The 21325-nt window shown below is 52.4% G+C and overlaps 2 protein-coding genes and 1 long non-coding RNA gene across 5 annotated transcripts in view; 2 read left to right on the plus strand and 1 right to left on the minus strand.

Annotated features, from left to right (window-relative positions):
- The window catches only part of LOC131904283 (uncharacterized), a 30581-nt gene extending 26894 nt beyond the window's left edge, over positions 1–3687 (plus strand). For both annotated transcript variants that reach the window (XR_009377719.1, XR_009377720.1), the window contains exons 2-3: positions 531–723; positions 3356–3687. This is a non-coding gene — a long non-coding RNA (uncharacterized LOC131904283). The remainder of the gene's footprint in view (positions 1–530; positions 724–3355) is intronic.
- Plod1 (procollagen-lysine,2-oxoglutarate 5-dioxygenase 1) overlaps positions 1–8560 on the minus strand; it is a 29959-nt gene extending 21399 nt beyond the window's left edge. The window contains exons 1-4 of the mRNA XM_059255356.1: positions 8415–8560; positions 2498–2589; positions 1357–1490; positions 764–927 (exon numbers count right to left, since the gene is read on the minus strand). Of these exons, the coding sequence (XP_059111339.1) occupies positions 764–927; positions 1357–1490; positions 2498–2589; positions 8415–8490 (466 nt within the window). The 5' untranslated portion in view covers positions 8491–8560. The remainder of the gene's footprint in view (positions 1–763; positions 928–1356; positions 1491–2497; positions 2590–8414) is intronic.
- Positions 8561–13508: 4948 nt separating this feature from the next.
- Kiaa2013 (KIAA2013 ortholog) lies at positions 13509–19835 on the plus strand. 2 transcript variants are annotated; one of them, XM_059255357.1, is made up of 4 exons: positions 13509–14710; positions 17085–17938; positions 18475–18601; positions 19120–19835. In XM_059255357.1, exons 1-4 carry the CDS (start codon positions 13678–13680, stop codon positions 19323–19325), a joined length of 2220 nt encoding a protein of 739 aa, XP_059111340.1. In that variant the 5' UTR covers positions 13509–13677; the 3' UTR covers positions 19326–19835. The 2 variants fall into 2 exon arrangements, with proteins under 2 accessions (XP_059111340.1, XP_059111341.1); XM_059255358.1 differs by lacking the exon at positions 18475–18601 and having other exon boundaries at positions 19120–19245.
- Positions 19836–21325: the final 1490 nt, after the last annotated feature.

A 21325-nucleotide genomic window follows, 5' to 3' on the forward strand; every position in this document is an offset into this window, starting at 1 on the left:
CTCTCACAACTCTGGACAGCTTTGCCCTCATTAGCTAACCACGGATGACCTAATGATCCGCCTGCCGCCATCTCTCCAATTCTGGGATTGCAAGTGGCACCATATCCCCTACACAGTGCTGGCCGTGGGACCCAGGGCTGTGTGCATGCTAGACAAGCGTTCTACCAACTGAGCTACAGCCTCAGCCACATTTTGTGTTTAATTTTTTTTACACATTTTTATTCATGTGTGTTGTGTGTGAGAGAGTATGTGTGTGTGAGTGAGTTGTGAGTGTGTGAGAGTATGTGTAGTGTATGTGTATATGTTAGAGTTGTGTGAGTGTGCACATGTGTGCGTGTATGTGTATGTGTGTGTGTGTGTGTGTGTGTGTGTAGGTCAGAGGACAACTTTCAGGAGTTGTTTCTCTCCTTCCATCATATGGGTTCTAAGGATCAAACACAGATTGTCAGGTTTGATGGAAGCTATGCCCACTGAGCAATTTCATTAGTCCTGCCTTTTTTTTTTTTTTTTTTTTTTTTTTTGGATACAAGGTCTCATGCAGCCCTGGCTGAGCTACGGGACTCTATACATCTTTGGGAAGCAGAAGTGATGTGGAAGGTGAAGGAGTCAGGGGTGACTCGTTTCTCCAGCACAGCTGGACGGCCCTTCAACAAAGTGAGGAAGACATCCCTCAGAGGCTCTCTTTGAGACTGTATGCATTTGGAACCCATGACCCGCAGTGAGGTCAGATACCAGACCCCACACCCTGCACATGGCCTCTTACCTCCAGAGCCCAGGAACCTCTTGCCGTCAGAGACTGTTGGATACTTGGCCTCCAGTCTCCGGTCGGGGTAGATGAGCTCCTCAGCTGAGAAGACCACCTGGCTCTTGGCCTGCTGGAACTTCTTCAAGAGTTCCCGAGGCCCCGAGGCAAACACCACATCGTAACTGTGGCCAAAGCGAGAAGTTGAAGCAGGTCCAGAGAAGGCACCCACAGAAGGACACAGGGATCAGGTGAGGGATCAGGAGCCCCTCACATCCTACACCAGCCACCATCCGGGAGATAGATCTACAAGCCCTACCTCCCTCAGTCTGCCACCTTTCCATGCCCAGCTGGGCAGGACACAGTCCCCATAATCCATGTCCTTGTCATATTCGAACACGGCTCATCTGTCATCTTTGGCAGCTCACACCTCCCATCTTTTCACCAAGAGGAGTACTGGCCTACATCAAAGAGACTTATCCTGGGGTCTCTTAGATAAGCTTAGCTAGAGGGAGCCCCCCTTACACGTGATGTCCAGGTCTTATTTTGGACCCCCTGACCCCAATACCACCCTGCACTCCAGGGACGCAAGCAGGAATTCCCAGCACACCCACCTGTCAGTGAAGAGAATAACCAGGTCCTCCCTGTCTGCATGCTTTTCCAGCGCCTTCTTCAGCAGCCGAACCTTCTGCCCTCCACCTGCTGACGGTCTGCGGTCCGCGCTCCAGTCCTCCCCCAAGCCCAGTGCCTGCAGAGAGAGGCCCCCAGCTTTGGTAGAGAAATATTCTTCCACCAGTTTGGGGAGTGGACACCTTTGCTTCCTTTCATCCAGTGTAGGGAAACAATTCCAGGTGATGCCAGTGGTGGTCATGTGACCAGGGACAACCAATCACTACCCCCCACTCCTCTGCCCCTCCCATAGCTAGAGCTTTGAGCATGACACCCAAACACGGCCTATCAGAGTCTCCCCTGGGACTGTTGTGTTAAAAATTAAGGCAAGGCTGTTATGATTGGCTAAGGTTGAAAAGTTCGGGTGCAAAAGTCTAGGCCTAGAGTCACCTTATCACAATGGAGAGAGCCTGCCTCTGGAGACAGAAAAATAAAGCTCTTTGCTGCTTGGGACCCTGGATCCAGCTATGTCTGAAGTAATACCCTGCTTTATCACGGGTCCATGATTTCGTGATGATACACTTTATTCCTGGCTTCGTACCTAGCTCTGTGTAGGCCACGATGAGGCCGGTGTGAGTACATCTGTTTTCCCAGTGCCCAACACTGTGCCTGACAGAGAAGAACACAGAATGGTCCTCCGAGAGGAGGGCTGACTCCCTGCAAGGCTGGGCCCCATGAACTGCCCACAGAGGACATGAAGCCCATGCCTGGTAGACAAGCATGTTTCTTTGTGACAGTGTACACATTCCAGAGGTCTTCAGACCACATCCATTCCAAGATGCCCCAGGGGATTGTGGGAATGATGGTTCCCGGGTCCTGCCATCCACACTAGCCTTCCAAGAGAGGCCTCTGCATGCTACCATCCATGCTACTCCACATCTCCCTCTCGCCTCCTAGACTCCGTTCACACTCTGACCTTCATCCTAATTCCTGCCCTTCTTGGCACCTGAGTCTGCCCAAGAGCCCTAACTGTGGGAAGCCCTAGCCCCTGGATCCCCCACCATCACACACACACACACACACACACACACACACACACACACACACACACACACACTGTCTCTGCCTTACCCACGAAGCCCTCACCTGAACCTTGTAGTTGAAGAACTGGGCTGAACGCTTGAAGCGGCGGAAGCCCTCGGTCTCTTTTGTAGCCACAGTGAGGACCAGAAGGTTGTCTGCAGACAGAGAAGGACATGAGGGGCTGAATGGGGACAGAGGAGAGTCTTGAAGAGCGGCCTTCTTCATCACACCTCTACAAACAAGGGCTCAGGCTGTGCCAAGGGCCACCCAGTGGGTTAAGGAGAGAGCTGGGGCATAACCCTTGTTTCCCTATTCCCTGGGCTCCCTGTATATGGAAACTGACAAACAGGACAGGCAGCACCCAGGGGAGGGCGTCTGCACCCTGCCTTATGAAACCAAGTCTCTGGCTTTAGAGGGTGCAAGCATCATGGGGGTGGCGGGGAAGATGCCCTGAGTGCTGACCATGGGAGGATCTCTCTGGCCAGCGCTGGGCATTAGAGCGGAAATAGCAAATGCAGAGTTCACAAGTTGCTCTCTACGCATACATTGAGGGTGGACATACTCATCCACTCTGGTCTCCCCCAAGCCTACGAGGCTGACTCTCCCAATGCCATGCTTCCAGTTCAGGCCGCCTGGGATGGAAACTGACTTGAAATCCCCTCACCAGTCCATGTCTGTGGTCTGAGCAGCTGGTACTCTTTCCTCCCTCTCCCTTCCTCTCATTTTGAAAAGGGGTCTCATGTAACCCAGCCCCATATCCAGCTAAATGGTAACAAAGCTGCCCGTGAATTTCTCTATTGATCTTCCCGCCTCCACTCCCAAATGCTGAGGTTGCAGGCACGGGCTACCACACTCAACCACACTCCATGAGCCTGGCTTTGTCAATACCCTCTTAACAAGGGACCTCTCCCCGCTCTGCAGTGTGACTTCACCCCTGCAACAGAACGTGCTAGAAGCAGCCCCCAAGACATCATCTGTGGGAGGCCCCAGAAGGCCCTCTCGACCCCACTGTGAGGCTGTGGTGCCTGAGGAGTTGGGGGTTGGGAGCTGGCCTGCCTGGCTAGATCCTTGCAAACTCTGTGAATCCCAGGGCCAGTCATAACGGCACCTCTCCCTTCCCTACTATCAAGTCCTGTGAATCCCACTCCGACTCCTGTCCTTGGAGGGTGGGGGGCAGGCCCACTACTCTGTAGTGGTATTTGCTTCGCCCATGACCCTGGGCTGTACGGCCCAAAGGAGGCGGTGCTTGCTGCAGTTGCACATGACCTCAGATAAGAAGCTGGAGAAGGGACACAGGTCCGGTTCCCCCACCCCCACCCCCCCACCCGGGCTCCTGGCTGAGAAGTAGATTTGCTCCTGGTCAGATCAGAGGACGACTTCTACTGTCTACTCCCTTCTGTAATTGTGAGTGTTATATGTTAATAAATTCTGTTACCCATTTGATAGACTCACGTGGCTTGATCTTAATACTACTCAGTGGTTGTTATGGCTCCTTTGCACCCAGGACTCCCATTTACCTAGGTGAACAGAAAACACACACACACACACACACACACACACACACACACACACACACTGCACACACGCACACAGAAAACAAAACAAAACAAACCCCCAAACGCAGCCAGGCCAGCGGCAGGCAGGTAAGGCCTTCGCCTACCACTGGATGTAAGGAGGAAGAGCTGGGAGAACAAAAGGGCCCAGCTCTTCCAAGCTGGCTGAGGCTGCATAGGCAGGAGGCTGTCCCTGTAGCAAGGGGTCAATGCCAGGGGGGCAAGCAGGGATTGGCAGGACCCAGCAGGGTGGGCCTGGGGAGGAGCAGACAATGCCATAAACAGCTATGGAGGAGTAACCTCCCCACTTGACCCATTTGGGGGCCCAGAGAAGAAAGCTCATGTTTACATGAGGGGAAGGGCTGCCTCCAGCTCTGGCCTGAATGGTTAAGTCTCCCTGCAGGTGAGAAGAACCAGTCACTAGCTCTTTGAGGCCCTCTTGCCAAAAGGGGGGCAAAAGAGTGTCAAAGGCTAGCATGTGTACAAGTGCATGTGCGAGAGAGAGCGAGAGAGAGCGAGAGAGAGCGAGAGAGCGAGAGAGCGAGAGAGAGCGAGAGAGAGAGAGAGAGAGAGAGAGAGAGAGAGAGAGAGAGAGAGAGAGAAAGATTGATTGATTGATTGATTTTCTGGGTTCTCCAAGGGAGGAGGCCAGAGACGAGAGCAGAAGAGGGACTAGGCAACAAGTCTTCCATTGTCAAGGCCCTGCTTTCAAACACCCCTAAGCAAGAATGGCTAACCTTAAGACAGCAAGATGGCTCAGCAGGTAAAGGTGCTTGGCGCCTATCTAAAGACCTGATTTTGATCCCTAGAAGCCACATGGTGGAAGGAGAGAACTGACTTGGACTCCTGCCAGCTGTCTTCTGACCTCAACAGATGTGAGTAAATGCAGAAGAGAAAGAAGGAAAGAGAGAGAGAAAGAAGAAAATGCCCATTTCTTCATCTGCCTCAGGAAACTGGCTGATGGGGCTGAAGCAGAGGCCCCTGGCTTCCCAGACCTTCCTCATGCCCCCCAGGAACCCAGACTCCTGCCTCCTCTCCATTCCACTGACCTGTCCTCAACACTCACTCCTTCCCCTGCCTACCTCCTCCAGGAAGCCCTCCTTCATTTCACTCCTGATCTGCCCACTTGGTCGGACCAGTAGTTGATGTACCCATACAAAACTGACCCTTTTCCCTAGGGCTACAGCTCTTCCCTAGGCCTCCCTCTCTCACACCAAGGGATAATACACTCTGCTGTTTAAGGAGCAACAGGAGAAGCTGAATTTTAGTAAGAGTGGCCTTCAATTGAGTCCTTCTAAGACGCCACATGCTGCAAGAAGCGAGCTATGTTCATCACTGAATTCCTCACTCCATGAGGAGCTAGGCATGGTAGCACACACTTGTAATTCCAGCATGAAGGAGATGGAGGCAGGGGGATCCCGAGTTCAGGGTCACTCGTCACTATATCCCAGTTCAAGACCAGCAGGGCCTAAATGAGATTCTATCAAAAACAAAGAAACAAACGCACCCTCTAAGGGCAGTACTACTTTTACCTTCTTTTTACAGAAGTGGAAACTGAGGCACAGAGAAGATAAGGATGTGCCTAAGGTCACAGACCTGGAAGTGAAACAAGTGAACTGGCTAGCATTTTTGTTTTGTTTTGTTTGAGACATGGTCTCACTATGTAGCCCTGGATGGTCCGGAACTTACTGTATAGACTAGGCTAGCCTTGAACTCATAGAGATCTGCCTGCCTCTGGCTCCAAAGTGCCAGGATTAAAAGCATTTCCCATCATGCCTGGATGTTTTTTGTTTTGAATACAGGGTCTTACTAAGTGGCCTAGCCTGTCCTCAAACTCACAATCTTCCAGCCTCAGCCTCCCAAGGGCTGTGATTGATTACAGCACTGTACCACCATGAATAGATCACAGCCACATTGTTTTTGTTGTTGTTTTGAGACAGGGTCTCTCTACATAGACTTGGCTGTCTAGGAATTCACTATATAGACCAGGCTGGCATGAACTCACAGAGATCCACCAGCCTCTGCTTCCGGAGTGCTGGGATTGAAGGTGTGCGCCACCATGCCCAGCCACATCCTCTTGGCATGAACTCACAGAGATCCTTCTGGCTCTGCCTCCTGAGTGCTGGGATTAAAAGCACGTGCCACCACCACCCGGCCCCACGTCCACACTTTTAACCTGCCACAGTACCCAGCAGGGTAGAGCATCAGACTAAATACATACTCCAGAATTCCTAGGGCTTCTCAGGCTCCTCCAGTGCAGGTATCCTCTCCAGTTCGCTCTCAGGCGTACAAGAGCTCTGGGCCACCCACATCGTGTCAACAGGAGGCTTAGGTTACACCAGGATACCACCCCCACTTCCCTGATGCCTGTTTTGTATGCTCAACAGCCACCAGGGCCACATGGGCCTGGCACCCTGTAAGCTTAGCCCTCCCCAACCTGCTGCCCAAAGTCCAGCAATCATTTCCCCAGATGGACAAACTGTGACCCAGGTCTTCGGAGAAGAAAGAGAGAAGGCAGAGCAGGGTGGCAGGGACAGATGGCTCAGCCAGTAATTTAGCCTCCCTGTGCCTCAGTTTCTTCATCTGCACTACAGAAATCATGGATAAACGAGCCCTCTTTCAGAGACTCTAGTGAAGTATCTGAAATCTGAAGAGCTGAGCTCAGTGTCCGTCAGGTGATGCCTCAATTCTTGACACAGAGGGGTACCCTGCCAAGAGAGGGAGCTGTGCACCCTCAGGCACAGCCCTTCCCCTGGCACTGCTGGGTCAGGACACCTGAAGCCCTGTCATCAGCAGGGGCCTGTCTCTGACTTCCTAGAGAGCACCTGAGGCTCTAACTGGGATGGTCTGGAGTAGAAGGGCATGCATCATCAGCAGGAGAAGGTGAGATGGAGCGGATGGAGGGGGGTGGCCAACTACAGAACTCCAGGCTCCTGCCAGGGAGTGGACCCAGGCCCTTTGCACACATTACCAGCTGAGCCCTGTGGTCAGACTTCCCTATCAGATATTCTCTCATCTAGCTTCCTGCCCTCCTGGATTAGACCCTCCAGGAAAACTAGTTAATCTAAGACAGAGAGAAAATGCCCAGTGCCTTGGCTTTAAGGGGATTCGGGGACTGGCCTCATCTGAGGCATCTCTCGTGATCTCTAGGAATGAGGTATCGCCACCCGGCATTGAGGTCATGAACACCAATATTCTCAAAGACTGTGCATCATCAAAGTTACTAGTGGGAGGTGTGTGACCCTGTGTATGTATAATTTAGCACAGAATCGTCAGGCATGCAAAAGTCCATGGTTCCCCGCACATGAGTTTCAAAGCCAGGTTCCTTCCTTTTCATTCTTTTTTTTTTTTGGTCAGGGTCTCCAGTAACCTAGACTGACTTCAACTCTTTATGTTGCTGAGGATGACCTTGAAGGTCTGACAATCCTGCCTCAACCTCCCTGAGTACTGGGGTTATAGGCATGCATAACCATGCTCAGTCTCTGCAGTGCTGGGGATCAAATCCTGGGCTGCATGCATGTCAGGTATGTGCTCTTACCAACTGGGCAGCTTCTCCAACCCATCCAGATTCCTTTAACTATCCTATCATCCACCATGTCCAGGCCAGCTCCCAGGTCCTCCAGCAGGATGGGCAGAGGGGAACAGGATGCTCTGGAGAATGTGGTCAGTTTGGCTTTGCCTGTCTGGGGTGGTTCACAGTCTGACCTAGGTGGGGGTTGTCTCAGGGACTCAGAGAACAGTGCTGGGGTGGTACAGTCCAGCAAGGGTTGGGAGGACAGGAGCACTCACTCAGGATAGTGGGACACAGTTAGAAACCCAGTAGCCCTTGGAGAAGCAGAATGAGCACTTGGCCAGGAGTCCGGCCGACCTGGGACCAACCACTCTGAGCTGCATGCCTCGCTTACCTCCTTCACTCCAAAGCCCCTCCCTCACCCTAAAGATAACAAGAGCTCGGAGCTGGGCTCTGGAACAAGACACACCCAGAGATGGGGACGAAGCCATTTCCAATGCCCACAAGCTGTGGGGGAAAACAATCAACTCTGGAGCCTCAGTTTGTGAAGCTGGAAAATGGGGATGATATAAGCAAACACTCCCAAAGTAGCAAACGTTCTTAACTGGTGAGGCCGGGCTGCAGCAGCTCGTGTAAGATCAACAGGAGCCTTGCTACTTATTATGGGAATTATCACGAGCTCCTCTGAGCGTTGAATGGTGGTGGAGGGGGTGGGGGGCTTTGGCTATCTCCTCTCCTGCCCGCTGCACAAACGTGGGAATCGTGGCCCCATGAGAGGAAGTGATCTGTCGGAGTCACTCGCGGGCAAGTGGACAGATGACCGCAACCCAGCTCCCCCGCCCTCCCAGCCCAGTTCGCCTGGACACCCCGGTCCTCGGCAAGGAAGCCGGTCACCGCTCCCCCACCGCGCCCTCACCCTCCAGTTTGGCGTCGTCCTTCGCCTGGGCCAGAAGAAGCCAGGCCACCGGGGCCAGGAGCAGCAGGGGCCGCATAGCCAGGTCTGGGTACGATCCGCGGGCACTGAGACTCGAGCTGAACTGGAAACTTCGCGACCCGGCGGGCGGGCGCTGCCACGCACTGGGCCCGCCCCGGGGGCGGTGCCGCGCACTCCTCCGCCCGCCCCGGGGAAGGGTTTTCTTGCTTAGGCGCGCAGGTCCTCCAGACCTAGGGCAGGTCATTATGGTCCCTGGGTCCTGTGGCCAGCCGGCCCATGCTCTTCCCCTCTCTCTCTCCAAGGGTTGCAACGCTATCCAGAGGAAAAAGTGGGCTAGGAGGGCGAGGCCTTGATGTCTAGAAGAGTGGGGCTTAACATTCACTGGGATCTGCACAGAGATGGTGGGATCTGTAGGGCACCTCAGAGTTGCCTCTTAGAGATTTCATTTTCTTTATGTCTTCCCCAAACTCCAGAGGTAAGGGTTTGAGCCTAGGGTGGACGCGGGTGTTGACATCTCTGAGGATGCTGGATCTATAGGAAGTCTAGCCCAGGCTCCCAAAAGGAAATCCCTTAATTCGTCTTTTCTGCCCCTGGGAGGGAAGTCTGAAAAGAGTCAAAGAAATTCTTGCTGCAGAGGTTAATTGTGGTATGGATGTGTGGGTGGGTGGATGGATGGGTGGATGGAGTGAAAATTTTCAAGGCATTTTCACAGACACCCAATGTAAAAACGGACCAAAGGTTTCCGGAGCAAAGGCTCCTGGTCCAGATGTCAGCTGTGCACATCCACATCTGGACGGAAATCCTGCCCAGCTGTGGAACAGAGCTCAAACAGGGACCCTGGATTGGACTCTAGGGCAGGATTGTGGGGAAAGGAGCTTAAAGGAGTCAGAGAGTTCAAGAGAAGTGGTCTTTCATGGGCGCTACTGTGTCAGCCAGGAAACATGTATCTACAGAATGCTAAGTGGGAAAGGCTGTCTCTTCAGTAAGACTCACTCATTAAAAACAGATTTTCAGCCTTGTGGCCAGGTAAAAACAATGCTGGGTCGGGTAGGGTGAGATGTGCCTAAATCCCAGCACCCAGGAGGTGGAGATAGGAGATCCGTTGTCCAAAGCCAGCCTCAGCTGCACAGCCACTCTGTCAGGGAAAAAGAGAGTGAAGGAAAGGGAAACTCCAGGCATCTCAGCCAAGCTGGAATCCCAGCACTCAGGAGGTGGAAGCAGGATCAGGAGTTCAAGACATGCTCAGCCATACAGCTAGTTGAGGCCAGCATGGACTGCATGAGACCCTATCTCAAAACAGCCCCCCCCCCACCAAAAATAAATAAAATTACAGTCAAATGTTTGCAAAGATCATTTCCAGGTTGTGGTATAAAAATGTACATAATTTACACAGTGTTTCTATGTCATATTATTTCTGGATGGTTCTTTTCTTGTCTCTTTTTTCCTTTCCCTTCTTTCTTTCTTGAGAAAGATGTACAATATTTGTACAATTGAGGACCATGTGCCCTTTGGGGAAAATGGGAACAGCCTGGAAAACTGCAGAAGTTTATTGTACAGAGGTTTACTTACTCACACAGTAGAATTGAGGCCCAGGACTACCCAGCAGCAAGTTCAAGGTCACAAGACAAGCCAGAGGAAGAGGCCTGGAACAGAACCTAGAACATTTGCTTCCTTAGCTGGGACCCAGGGTTGGGAGCTGCTGCAGCTGGGGTCAGGACTTGGTGCCAAGCACCCCCACCCCCACCCCCACCCACCCCCCACCCCCCACCCCCCGCCGTTTTGGGCTCAGAAGGCTGCAGACTGAGATTCCAGACCCTTAGAAGAGGAAATGCAAGGATGAAGGGAGGGAGAGTCAGCCAGCCTGGCTCTTTTGAGGGGGGTGTTTTAGTTTTTCAAGACAGGGTTTCTCTGTGTAGCCCTGGCTGTCCTGGAACCCACTCTGTAGACCAGGCTGGCCCCAAACTCACAGAGATCTGCCTGCCTCTGCCTCCTGAGTGCTGGGATTAAGGCGTGCACCACCACCACCCAGCTCAGTTGGCTCATTTTTAATGATCTCATTCCATGCTCATAATTGACTTTCTAGTCAGGCAGTTTGCTTCCGTTTGCAAAGTGAGAAACTGAGGTTCAGAGAAGAAGCATCAGCTTGGCATTACACAATTGATGTGGGACCACAGTAAGGAAGCATCAGATAGTTCCCAGAGTCTAGGGAGACTCTCAATAGTGATAATGCCCTGGACATTCCCAGGCACTCTCCAGAGTCTAAATTAAGAGGGATCGGTTTTAGAGACTGCTTGCCTCTTCAGGAGGAAAAATTCACGCTGGCAAAGCTTTGCTTTACTCTTTTGGTGTCTGTTTCCTGTTTGTTTCACCAAAGTGCTTGAACTTGAACCTGGTCCAAGCACCATCTAGGATGGCCTGTCTCTTTAAGCAGAGGTGGTGGCTGCTGTCCAGATGTTGCTTCTGGTATTTCTAGTACGTGCTACGCGTGCTATGGACTGTTAAAGGCACAGGACTCCACTTTATTAGGAAGGTGTTGGACAACTGCAGGATGGGGAAAGGTGTGTGTGTGTGTGTGTGTGTGTGTGTGTGTATGTATGTATCCCATTTCCTTTGTCGGCCTGTGAAGGAGCCACAGCTTCAGTGGGATGACCACACTGAGTTGTCTGATGGGCTGTCATTTCCCACTGGCATTAGCCTCAATAGAATACTAGAATTCTCTCAGCTTTTTCTTTAAATAAAACAAATAATAAGCAAATATACATCTTACACTACAGTTTCTGGCTAGGAAAATAAAATGCATATATTTATCTGCAAAGCAAATAGACTGGAAAAATGTTCTAGAAACAAGTACATTGGTTGCCCCAGGGCTGGGGCCTCAGGAGGGAAGATGACTCTTTGGCGCTAAGCTAAATAGTGAACACTTCATTCGAGCCATACAGTGTGTTAAACTTCAAGCACTTGTCCAATTTAAGTCTCAGAGCAAGCCTACTTTATTGTATGATACCCATTTTATAGGTAGAGAAACTGAGGCCCATGGGGTTACTTGCTGTGTGGCTATGTGCCGACTCCTGCCTCTGAGCACTCCCATACCCATGCCTTGGGGTATTTGAGGATGACAAGGAGTTAGGAGCACACGTAATAAATAAGGCTTTGATCTAGAAATCTGTCTTGAACTGCTTCCCAAGAAACATGCACAGAAGTAGGTCAAGATATACTTCCATTACACCAGTATTTGTAGCAAAAATACTCACAGGAGCTGGGGTGGTGGCTCAGTGGAGGACCTGAGTTTGGTCTCCAGTACTCATTTAAAAAAGCTAGGCTCAGTGGTGTGCACTGAAATTCCAGCACCCGGGGGTAGGGACAGGAGGATCTCTGGGGCTTGCTGGCCAGTCAGTCGTTCTAGCAGAATCAACAAGCTCTGGGTTCAGTTTAAAGAATAGGATGGAGGGCAGGTAAGATGGCTCAGTAGGTAAGGGGGCTTGCTGCAAAAGCCTGGCAACCTAAATGCAACCCCTGGAACTCATCTAAAGGGCAAGGAAGGAACTGGCCTCCCAGAATTGTCCTCAGACCTTGTGTAGTACAAATATCCAAACACACATAAATCATGCTCACATGCACACACAATAATTATACATTTTTGAAAATTAAAAAGAGGGGCTAGTGGGACTGCTTGGGGGTTAAGAGGCCTGCACCCCACATCAAGCAGCTCACAAGTGCCTGTAGCTCCAACTCCAGGGATCCCACACCATCTTCTGACTTGGACATACCACCCTGTGCATTTGGAGGTCAAAGGACAACTTGTAGGAGTTAGTTCTCTCCTTCCGTCATGTAGGTCCTGGATACAGAACTCAGGTTATCACGCTTGGTGGCCATCTTGCACGATTTTAATCCTAGCGACTAGGGATGATAAGAAAAGAGGATGATCCCTTGGGCCCAGGAGTTGTTTGAAGTCCAGCCTGGACAACACAAGAGAGATCCTGTCTCAAAGATAAACAAACAAAAATAGTAAAATACAATCAAAACAGGATGAGCACTCTTCCAATGGGACACTGGCTCACAACTTCAGCAAACAGTTTTCCGTCCGCTTACGGTCCACTACAAGCCACCTCAAACGACCATTTAATTGTCGACTGCAAATTTGCAACTGTCTGTCTGGCTCTGGATTGCCCAGTATCCAAAGTGGGAACAGTTGCCCATTGTCTGCCCCAATCCAAAGTGGAAACAATCGCCTATTGTGTGCTGGAGTGCCCCAGCTGATTTTTTTCCCCCTAGATGGATGCTGCAGGCCTTGTCAAAGTATGAAATCTTAATGTCTCATGTTATTTAATGAGTTAAAGCTCAGTATTCACATCAAGAAAACGACTTGATGCGCTCAGGAAACAGACAGTCCTGGGCTGGATTTATGATGTCCCACTCTGGTGTACACGCAGTCAGGCAGATTTGGGCACGTCAACAAAGTATTTCCTAGGAAATCATTTTTCACTAAGTACTCTTTTCTTCCTCCCCTGCCTTCCCTCCTCCCTCCACTTCTTTTCCCCTTCCTTCCTTCCTTCCTTCCTTCCTTCCTTCCTTCCTTCTTTCCTTCCTTCCTCCTTCCTTCCATTTACCCGTACTCACTGAAAAGCTAGGCTTAGTGGTGTGTACTGCTAGGCTTAGTGGTGTGTACTGAAATTCCAGCACTGGAGGGTAGAGACATGAGGATCACTGGGGCTTGCTGTCTTGTCTTTACTCAGGAATAGTTTTACAGAAACAGTACGTTTTAATTTTAGGGCTGTTGAAACCATCAAGCAGTAAACGAGGCGCAACACATGTTGGATTTGGCTTGCTCTGTGATTTTCTTTTCTTTCTTTCTTTTTTTTTTTTTTAAACGGGAGATTGGGACTCCGGCCCACCCCTCTGCTCTCCTAATACCTTCCCTCTCCCCCGCCCCGCCCCGCCCCGCCCCGCCCCGCCCCGCCCCGCCCCGCCCCGCCCCGCCCCGCCCCGCCCCGCGTCCCGGCCACGCCCCCAGAGAGACTCCACCTCTCCTCCAAATCCCGCCCCCGGCCGCTTTTCTGTCTGTCGCAAAGGACTCGGCGACGCTTTACGGCTGGCGGCGTTTGACGGCTGGGAGGCAACCGAGAAGAAGGAGGAAGCGGTGGCGGTAGCTGCCGGGACGGCTGCGGCTGGCGTCGAGGTGATCGCGGCGACGCGGGCCAGGGAGTGAGTGGCGGCGGCCGGGCGGGCGGGCTGGGCGGCGGGCCCGATGTGGCTGCAGCAGCGCCTGAAGGGGCTGCCAGGGCTGCTGTCGAGCAGCTGGGCCCGCCGCCTCCTCTGCCTGCTCGGCCTCCTGCTGCTGCTCCTCTGGTTCGGGAGCTCCGGAGCGCGGCGGGCGGCGGGCGGCCTGCGCTTGCCGTCCTGGGCCCACAGCGAGCCGGGCGCCGCCGAGCCGTCCGCCTGCCTGGAGGCGGCCACCCGTGCGTGGCGCGGCCTGCGTGATCGCGGCGAGGCGGTGCCCCTGGGCCCCGGGGTGCCAGCCCTGGTGGCCAACGGCTTTCTGGCTCTGGACGCCGCCTACAACCGGCTGTGGGTGACGCCCGGGGAGCGGGAGCCTGCGGTGGCGCTGGACTTCGTGCCCTTCGTGCAGCTGCGCCCGCTGAATGTGCTGGCTGAGGCTGGAGAGGCGGTGCTGCTGCTGCGGGAGGGCCTGCTGCGCCGAGTGCGCTGCCTGCAGCTGGGGACCCCGGGCTCGGGCCCTGCCTCTGGTGTCGCCGGGCCTGCTTCGGCCTCCGGGCTCTCCGCGGGGTCGGGCCGTGACTGCGTGCTACTGCAGGAGGACTTTCTAGCGCACCGAGGCCGACCCCATGTCTATCTGCAGCGCATCCAGCTCAACAATCCCACGGAGCGTGTGGCCGCGTTGCAGACTGTGGGGCCCACCGCGGGCCCAATCCCCAAGTCCTTCACCAGCACTCTGGAGAAGGTCGGAGATCATCAGTTTCTCCTGTACTCGGGCCGGTCCACACCCCTTCCATCGGGGCTGGTGCACCTGGTAGTGGTGGCCTCTAAGAAGTTAGTGAACCGGCTCCAGGTGGCTCCCAAGACACAGCTGGATGAGACGGTGCTGTGGGTGGTGCATGTCTCTGGTCCCATCCACCCCCAGGTGCTCAAAAGCAAAGGAGCCAAGGAGCTCAAGGCGCTGCAGGACTTGGCAAGGAAGGAAATGCTGGAGCTGTTGGAGATGCCCGCCTCGGAGCTGCTTCAGGATCACCAGCACCTCTGGGCCCAGCTGTTCAGCCCAGGTGAGGCCTTGATGGGGGCTTGGTACACAGTCTCCACTCTGCACCAGTGTGCATACAGTCCACTTTAGAAATGTTCTCCATGTTCTGCAGTGGTCACACCGAGGGTTAAAACTGGGGCTTGTGTAAAGGGTTGAATCTCTTCCTAACCTTTGAATCTGTATGATCTAGGCTCTATGGTCTTAGCTTTCTGAGCCTTAACAGTAAGTTTTATGGGGTTTTAATGAAAATCTGGGTGTAAAGGTTCAGTTTTATTCTTTGTTCTTGGCCTTGAGGCCTGACCTGAGCAGATGGAGGGTTTTGTTTTGTGTGGGAGGGGGTCAGTTCGTAAAGAATAAACCTTCAGGGAGGATACCCCACACCCCACCCCACCCCTCACTCCCTACACTTTGCTTTGCCCACCACAACCTACCTGTCCTGGCCTCAGCTTTTAATGTTTGAGATTGCCGTTGTGGCTGCAGCTGTTTTTACCAGACTACTGGAGGCTTCTTCCAGTAGGTTGGAATGTGCATGCTAAATGAAAACTTTACTTTGTTGTTGTTTTAATACTCTTTATTTGTTCTTTGCAAGTGAAAACCTTTCCTGTCAACTGTTACAGAAAATGCAATCGTAGTACTGAGTTTCGGTTTCCAGGGTTACAGTTATCGGCACCTGTATGGTTGTGCAGAGGGAGTTTAGTTCATTCAACAGGTATCTATTCATCAAGTGCTTTTGCCGGAGGCTGTTGGACAAGTGAGCAAAAGGAGTTCTTGTTCAAGCAGTGTTTGCCTTAGTCTGGTGGGGAGGAAGACAGGAGCATGAACATTTTAAGTGAGACAGCTCTTAGAATGGAAAGTGCTGTGGAGAAAAGTGAGCAGTGGAGTGCTGGTGAGTGGGAGGGCTGGGAGGGCTGCTGTCTGCTCCCTGGATGTAGCACCACTTAGGCCTGAGTCATGTGACAGGGAAGTGGGCATTCAGCCTGGAGACTGCCCTAAACAGGAGCAGGTTAAGCCTGGTGATGAGCAGGAACAGGGTGGTGTGTGAGCTTGAAGCCTTGAGGAAGAACAAGGAGTTTTATTGAGACGGGAAGGTGGGAGTCCTCAGCGTATAGACTGAGGGGGCATGGACACAGGTAAGCGGTTCCTGGGGAGCCCAGGGGAAGGAAGGAGGGGACACCGGGTTGTGACATGGAGATAGGAGTGGTGCACTTTGATATTTTGGGAGGTAGGACTGTTGGGCCATGGTTTGGCTGTGGGAAGTGAGACCTGTGGACAGCTCCCTGATTTGGGGGTGTGAACGGTTGCTTGGAAATAACTAGGGGGAGCCTTGGTTGGGGGTGAAAGTTCACAGAGGTCAGTTATGCCTGTCAGATATCCAGGTGCAGACGCTGAGGGGGTGGTTAGCCCTGTGACTCTAGAGGCTATGTCATTTAAAGCTACAGCACTAAACCAGATTAAGGTACTTCCATCTATAACCTCAGCGCTCAGGAGTGAGGCAGAAGGACAATGTGAGTTCAAGGCCAGCCTGTGCTACATAGACCCCGTCTCCAAATTTGAATAAGATCACATATTAAAATAGCTATAGGAGGGACTGGAGAAAGGCTCAGTGGTACAAGCACTGGCTGCTCTTTCAGAGGACCTGCTGCTAGCATCCACGTGGCAGCTCACAATGGGCAGTAACTCCAGTTTTAAGGCATCAAGGTCGTCTTCTGGCCTCCCAGGGCTCGGTGCATAAATTATGCACAGACACACTTACATACATACGTACACACTTACATACATACATACTTACAATAATTTTTTAAGCTATAGTTATTGGAGAGAGTGATAGAAGACCCAGCCAGTATTGGCTAGGACACAAATGACACCTGGTTGGGTGATAAGACCTGAGCCTTGTGTGTTGTGCTCGGCTCTGGCAGGAGGTCCCACAGACCCTAGCTGGTCATGTTAGATGTCCTATTACTTAACTCTTTGCATCGCTGTGACAAAAGCAACTGACTGAAGAAGGTTTATTTTGGCTTGTACTTCAGAGGCACAGCCCATCGTAGTGGGAGAGCTGGATGCTGGGACTCAGCTCGCTGTTTCCTTGTACTCAGTCCTGGACCCCAGCCCGTGGTGTAGGACCCCCAACATTTAAGGTGGATCTTCCCACCTCAATCTAATGTAGAAACTCTTCCATAGACATGCCCAGAGGTTTGTTTCTGTGATAATTCTAAATCCCACCAAGATAAGTGAAGATTTTCATCTCAGGAAGTCAGGATGGCTCTACCATACCCAGGGCACCAAATGGCTGTCCTTTATTACTGGACCCAAAGCTCCACCTTTTTTCGTCCTGGTCTTCCATTTCCTTTGCCTCCAGCCAGGCCTTTCCCTAATGTGCAGCCTTTGTGGTGTTACAGGTGTGGAGATGAAGAAGATTACAGATGCCCACACGCCGTCTGGCCTGACCGTAAACCTGACGCTGTACTACATGCTCTCCTGCTCTCCAGCCCCGCTGCTCAGCCCTTCTCTGAGCCACAGGGAGCGAGACCAAATGGAAGCAACACTCAACTATGAAGACCACTGTTTCAGTGGCCATGCCACCATGCATGCCGAGAACCTGTGGCCAGGCCAGCTCTCCTCGGTGCAGCAGATCCTGCAGCTGGCTGACCTGTGGAAGCTGACCCTCCAGAAGCGAGGCTGCAAGGGGCTGGTGAAGGTTGGCGCTCCAGGTATCTTGCAAGGCATGGTGCTCAGCTTCGGCGGGCTACAGTTCACAGAAAACCACCTGCAGTTCCAGGCCGACCCTGAGGTGCTCCACAACAGCTATGCGCTGCATGGAATACGCTACAAGAACGACCACATCAACCTGGCTGTGCTGGTGGATGCAGAGGGCAAACCCTACCTGCACGTGTCCGTAGAGTCCCGAGGCCAGCCTGTCAAGATCTATGCCTGTGAGGCAGGCTGCCTCCAGGACCCTGTGGAACTGACCTCAGAGCCTGGGGGCCACACCTTCTCTGTCATGGTGACACAGCCCATCACACCACTGCTGTACATCTCCACCGACCTCACACACTTGCAGGATCTACGGCACACGCTGCACCTCAAGGCCATCCTGGCCCACGATGAGCACATGGCCCAGCAGGATCCCGGTCTGCCCTTCCTCTTCTGGTTCAGTGTGACCTCCCTCATCACCCTCTTCCACCTCTTCCTCTTTAAACTCATCTATAATGAATACTGTGGGCCTGGAGCCAAGCCCCTCTTCAGGAGCAAGGTAGGCTACCTCTACTAAAGCCCCAAGCTCCTGCCATTCTCTGTTGTGTCCAAAAAGGGCAGCCTGGCCAGGGGACAGCCTAGGCAGTAATGGGATCTCCTTCAAGCCAGTGCCCACAGCTCTCGTGTCCAAGAGAGGAGTCCATTTTGACGGCAAGCTAGTTATGGTAGTGTACTCCTGTTATCCCAGCATTGAAGATGCTAAAGCAGGAAGGTTGTGAGTTTGAGACCAACTTGAACTACATAGCAAAACAAAACAAACAAACAAAAACATGCCCTCAGTGGTCAGGCTCTCAGTGTGGGTCGGCTGATGCAATTATTTAGTCAGCCCACGGCAGCAGGCCAGCCAGGCCCTTCCTGCCTCTCCTCTCCCCAATACTGCCACAGAAAGGTAGACCAGGTAGTGGATCTGTGTCCCGGCATTTAGGAAGCCCTGAGCCCATGCAGGCGATGGGCCAGTCCCCGCCACCAAGAAACTGTGGCATCTGGTTTGTGGTTTAAGGCCAGGCTTGCAGGAAAGCAATGCTTGGCCCTCAGGAGCAGGCAGCAGATGGAGGCAGGTCTGAGTTCCTCATGATGAGGGAACCAGTGGAGACTTGGGTGGAAAAGCGGTGTGGAGAAGGCCTTCCCAGTAGCCAGCTTTTGGCCAGCTCTGATAGAAAAGGTGAGTTCTGCAGCCTCTGGAGCCAGTAGGCTCTTTCCCCTACTGGCCACTGGCCCCCTACCCTTACTCTTGCTTGACATGTATGTTCTTAAATGTTCACCATTCAGTTGGGAAGAAAAACTGCCTCCCTGAGGAACTGCCCATGCCCCTCACTGCCATGCCAAAGAGAGCCCCAGCCAACATGCCACATCAACCCAAGGAGGTTCATGGGCTACTACATAGTAATTCTAGCCTGGCCATGGGCCGGGAGCTGTCTATTTGGCTGGATCTGAGACATTGTCCCTGTGGTCTGCTCCCCTGCCAATGTGTGTATTTGTCTGTTTTGAGATGGCCTCGTGTAGCCAAGGCTGGCCTTGAACTTGCTATGTAGTAGAAGCTGGCTCGCACTTTCCTCCTGCCTCTACTTCCCAAGTGCTGGGATCACGGGTGTGCACCACCATACCTGGCTTTTCCCCAGATGTTTCTGTAGCTGGGCTGTGGGTTGGTGCTAAATAGTGACCTCTTGTTTCATTGAGCAGGAAGATCCCAGTGTCTGAGTGAACCTCGAGTCCCGCTCTCAGCCACCGTTTGCACAAGACACCCAGCACTGAGCATCCTGCTGCTGCATGAACAGGGAGCCTTTGGAAGCACCAACCCTTTGTGCCTTGTGGGGGACAGTGACTCAGAAGCGCTTGTGGGTACAAGAGTTTGCACTGGAGGGAAAGAGGGCCGAGGACTCGTGTAAGTTTCCCAGTCAATAAATCAAACCCGTAGGGAGAATACTTGAAGTTGAGCGCACTCCTTCCACTTCCCCCCGACTTCTATCCCAGGAAAGAGATCCTCTTTAAAAGACTTGTTGAGGAAAAATTGTGTTCTTCTCCTAATTTAATGTGTTCTTTCTTGAATGGATTTCTAATTTATTTTTGTTGAAGTTTTGCTGGGTGGCTTTTCATCCACCTTAGATCAGGACTGTTGGTGGCAACAACCGATCCCTGCCACCTCCTTGGCACCCGGGGCCCCCAGTCTGGAGGCTGGGCCTGAGCCCCAGGCGGCCACCCTGCCTGGGCAGGTGTGGTTCCCCTGGCCTACAGCCGGTTTGCACATTGCCTCCTTCTCACCTTGAGCCAGTGGGATCTGTCCTTTTGTACTTTGGGTCCCTGGGAAAGGTGTTTAACTTTCTAGTGATGGATGGTTGTGGGCTTTTGAAATACCAAAGCTTTTTTGTTCTTTTTTAAATAAATATCTTTCAAACTTCCATGAGTGATTTGTGTGTGGTTGAACCCTTGGACACATTCATCACACCCTCCCCCATTACTAAATTTTTAGGGTGGTGGTCTTCAGTGGTACACGCCACCTCAACAAGCTGTTTTCTCATGTGGCTGCTGCTGCTGCAAGGCCAGAGCATCTTCCCTGCTGTGCTGCAGGCTCCTCCTCCCTTACCCATCCTAAGGGTCTGGACCCTCCAACCCTGGGCTTTTCTAGCTGGAGCGAAGAGAGTGGCAGACAGTGATAGGCCTTCTGCTCATTGTAGAGAGAGAGAGAGTTCCAGGGATGAGAAAGGGACTGAATGAGGGATAGCAGCCCTCTGCTGGGGGCTGTCATCCTTGGGGTTTAGTGGGTTCCCTGGGCTCCCTGTGTTTGTGACTCACCAGAAAGCCTGGCCTGTTTGCCAAGGATCTGTGTGTTCACCACAACAGCTGTTCAAGAGTAAACAAGGGAATAGGGCTGTGTTGTGGGCAGCCCTGGTTTTCATTGCTTCAGTCCACAGCGCTGGGAGGTGCGGAGACACAGATACAGGCCAGGTTGCCTCTTCCAGAGAGTAGGAACTGCACCGTAAGGGTGTCATTTACAGTGTGAAAAACCCTGCAGTTGTATCAAACTGGAGGCTGCTGGTAGCTAGGAGCCGTTTGCAGGCCTGGAATCCTTTAGAAAGCAGTGGCAGAGGGGTTGGGGATTTAGCTCAGTGGTAGAGCACTTGCCTAGCAAGCACAAGGCGCTGGATTCGATCCTCAGCTCCAAAAAAAAGAAAGCAGTGGCAGGAAACCCAGGAGTTCAAGGTCATTCCTGACTACATAGTTTGAGGCCAGCCCTGCAAACCTCATGATGAGTTCAATCCCACAATGGACAGAGAGAACCAACTCTCAAAAGTTATCCTCTAATCCCCACATATGTACTGTGGCCCATGTGAACCATCGTACACACATAATACACAATAAAAATGTTAAATTGGCTTCAAATTAAACGAGGCCCTGTGAATTACAGCTCTCATTTACAAGCTTACACCAGGTATGGTGACATACGCCTGTACCTGCAGCACTGAGGATGCAGAGGCAGGAGGATTGAAGCAAGTTTGAAGCCAGCCTCTGCTACAGAACAAGTACCAGGAGGTACCAAGTCAGCCAGGGCTACAGAGCAAGACACTGTCTCAGTGTCCCCACACCCAAAGCCCTCCACTACCTGTGTTAGGTATTTTATATCAGCGTGGCTTCATGTGGGAGGGAGGTTGCTAGGGGGTTAAGATCTCAGATGCAAACCAGGTATAGTAGTGTACATCTGTAATCTGGCACTCAATATGGACAGTAGTTCATGACCAGCATGGGCTACACAGCAGGATGGTCTTTAAACTCAGTTGCAGTCTGGTGTATATAGCGAGTTCAAGGACAGCCAGGACTACAAAGAAAGACCCTGTTTCAAACAACAAAAACCGCTCAGACAGACAGATGCGGGGAGGGCTCAATGTACTTA

The sequence above is a fragment of the Peromyscus eremicus genome, chromosome 2 (assembly GCF_949786415.1).
Source record: "Peromyscus eremicus chromosome 2, PerEre_H2_v1, whole genome shotgun sequence".
In the NCBI taxonomy this organism is placed as follows: domain Eukaryota; kingdom Metazoa; phylum Chordata; class Mammalia; order Rodentia; family Cricetidae; genus Peromyscus; species Peromyscus eremicus.